The sequence below is a fragment of the Monoraphidium neglectum genome (genome assembly GCF_000611645.1).
Source record: "Monoraphidium neglectum strain SAG 48.87 unplaced genomic scaffold scaffold03123, whole genome shotgun sequence".
In the NCBI taxonomy this organism is placed as follows: Eukaryota; Viridiplantae; Chlorophyta; class Chlorophyceae; order Sphaeropleales; family Selenastraceae; genus Monoraphidium; species Monoraphidium neglectum.
In genome coordinates this window covers 1-1,408 of record NW_014010505.1, presented here as the reverse complement: position 1 = coordinate 1,408, position 1,408 = coordinate 1, and the positions used below count along the sequence as shown (strand labels likewise).

At 66.1% G+C, this 1,408-nt stretch overlaps 1 protein-coding gene across 1 annotated transcript in view; it reads left to right on the top strand.

The window, feature by feature from the left end:
* Positions 1–1,096, top strand: part of MNEG_12210 (hypothetical protein) — a gene marked incomplete at both ends in the record, with an annotated part of 2,912 nt that extends 1,816 nt beyond the window's left edge. Inside the window, 4 exons of the mRNA XM_014039317.1 lie at positions 30–89; positions 339–391; positions 618–699; positions 923–1,096. Of these exons, the coding sequence (XP_013894771.1) occupies positions 30–89; positions 339–391; positions 618–699; positions 923–1,096 (369 nt within the window). The remainder of the gene's footprint in view (positions 1–29; positions 90–338; positions 392–617; positions 700–922) is intronic.
* Positions 1,097–1,408: the final 312 nt, after the last annotated feature.

Below are 1,408 nucleotides of genomic sequence, written 5' to 3'. Positions count from 1 at the left end.
CGGGGTTCTCCCCCCACCGCGACCGCCAGCCGGATGACGCCGCGGCCACCTTCAGGGCGGACGGCTCCGCCATGTACACCACAGCCTGGGTGGGTGGCTGCTGACTCATCGACTCTCGACAGGTTTTCGAGGTGGTGGCTGTTGGTGCAGATTTCCACCGCTCCAGAGACCGCAGCTCAAGCGAGGCCTTTGGCAACCGCACGCTCCGGCTCGGTGATCGTCGCTGGGGCTGTCCAGAGGCGGTGCTGTTGTTTGCTTGCTCAAACCCTGCGCGTGGCGCTCACCTGTGCCGGTCGCGACGCCCCCCTCTTCCCGCCGCCGTCTTGTGGTGTGTGCAGGTGGCCCTGACAGACGCTGAGCCAGGCAACAGCTGCCTCTACGTGGTGCCCAGGTGGGGCGCCCTGCGCAGGGGCCGAGTCATAGGGATCCCCGCCTCCCAGCTGCACGCCTTGGCACGTCAGGCGCGGCACACACGCCCCGGCAAAAGCACAGGGGGGGGGGCATGCTCGTGAAGCCCGTCAAAGCCTGCTGCCCACACGCGTCACGACCCCTTGTCCCATGCCTCATGCGCGCAACTGACCCCCCCTCCAATCCCCCCCGGTCCCCCCCACCCAAAGCTACGCTGACCCGGGCTACCGGGAGGGGGACCCGGAGGAGGAGGACGCACCCGACCCCCTCACGCGCGCACTGGACACAAAGGTGCGGCGGCGACACACACTCGCAGTCAACGGCTTGGTGGCGGCGGTCAAGATCATGCGCGCCTGAGCGCACCTGCCCTGGATCGCCACGCGTCCTCCCTGATTTGTGTCTACAGGCCCAGGCGGGGTTATCCTGCCCACCTCCACCAACCCTCCTCACATCCCCTTGCTCCCCGACTCACGCCTTCAGTGCTGCGGCCCCGACAAACCCCCTGCGCCCTCAGGAGTCGTACCAGCACATACGTGCGCTGCCCTGCCCTGCCGGGGCCGCCGTGCTGTTCACCCACCGCATCATCCATTGGGGCTCCAGGGGCCGCCCCGGCCACCCGACCCCGCGCATCTCGCTGTCATTTGGCTGCGCCGATGACGCCTACGAGGCGCCCTACTTTGACAGGTGAGGGCGGGGTGCATGGCTGTATGGCAGCCTGCAAGCCTGCGAGAGCGCGCGCGCGCGTGTCTGCGTGTCTGCGTGTGTGTCAGTGTGTGTCAATGTGTGTGTGTGTGTGTGTGTGTGTGTGTGTGTGTGTGTGTGTGCGTGCTCGCATGCGTGCATGTGTGCGCGTGTGTGTGTGTGTGTGTCCATGCGTGTGTGCATTTATTCATACATATGTTCAGGTTGTGGCGATGTTGAGTGAGTGTGTACGTCCATCTGCACGCGTGTGCGTGTGTGCGCTCCACCACCACCATGGCCTACGACACCAGTGCTGCAG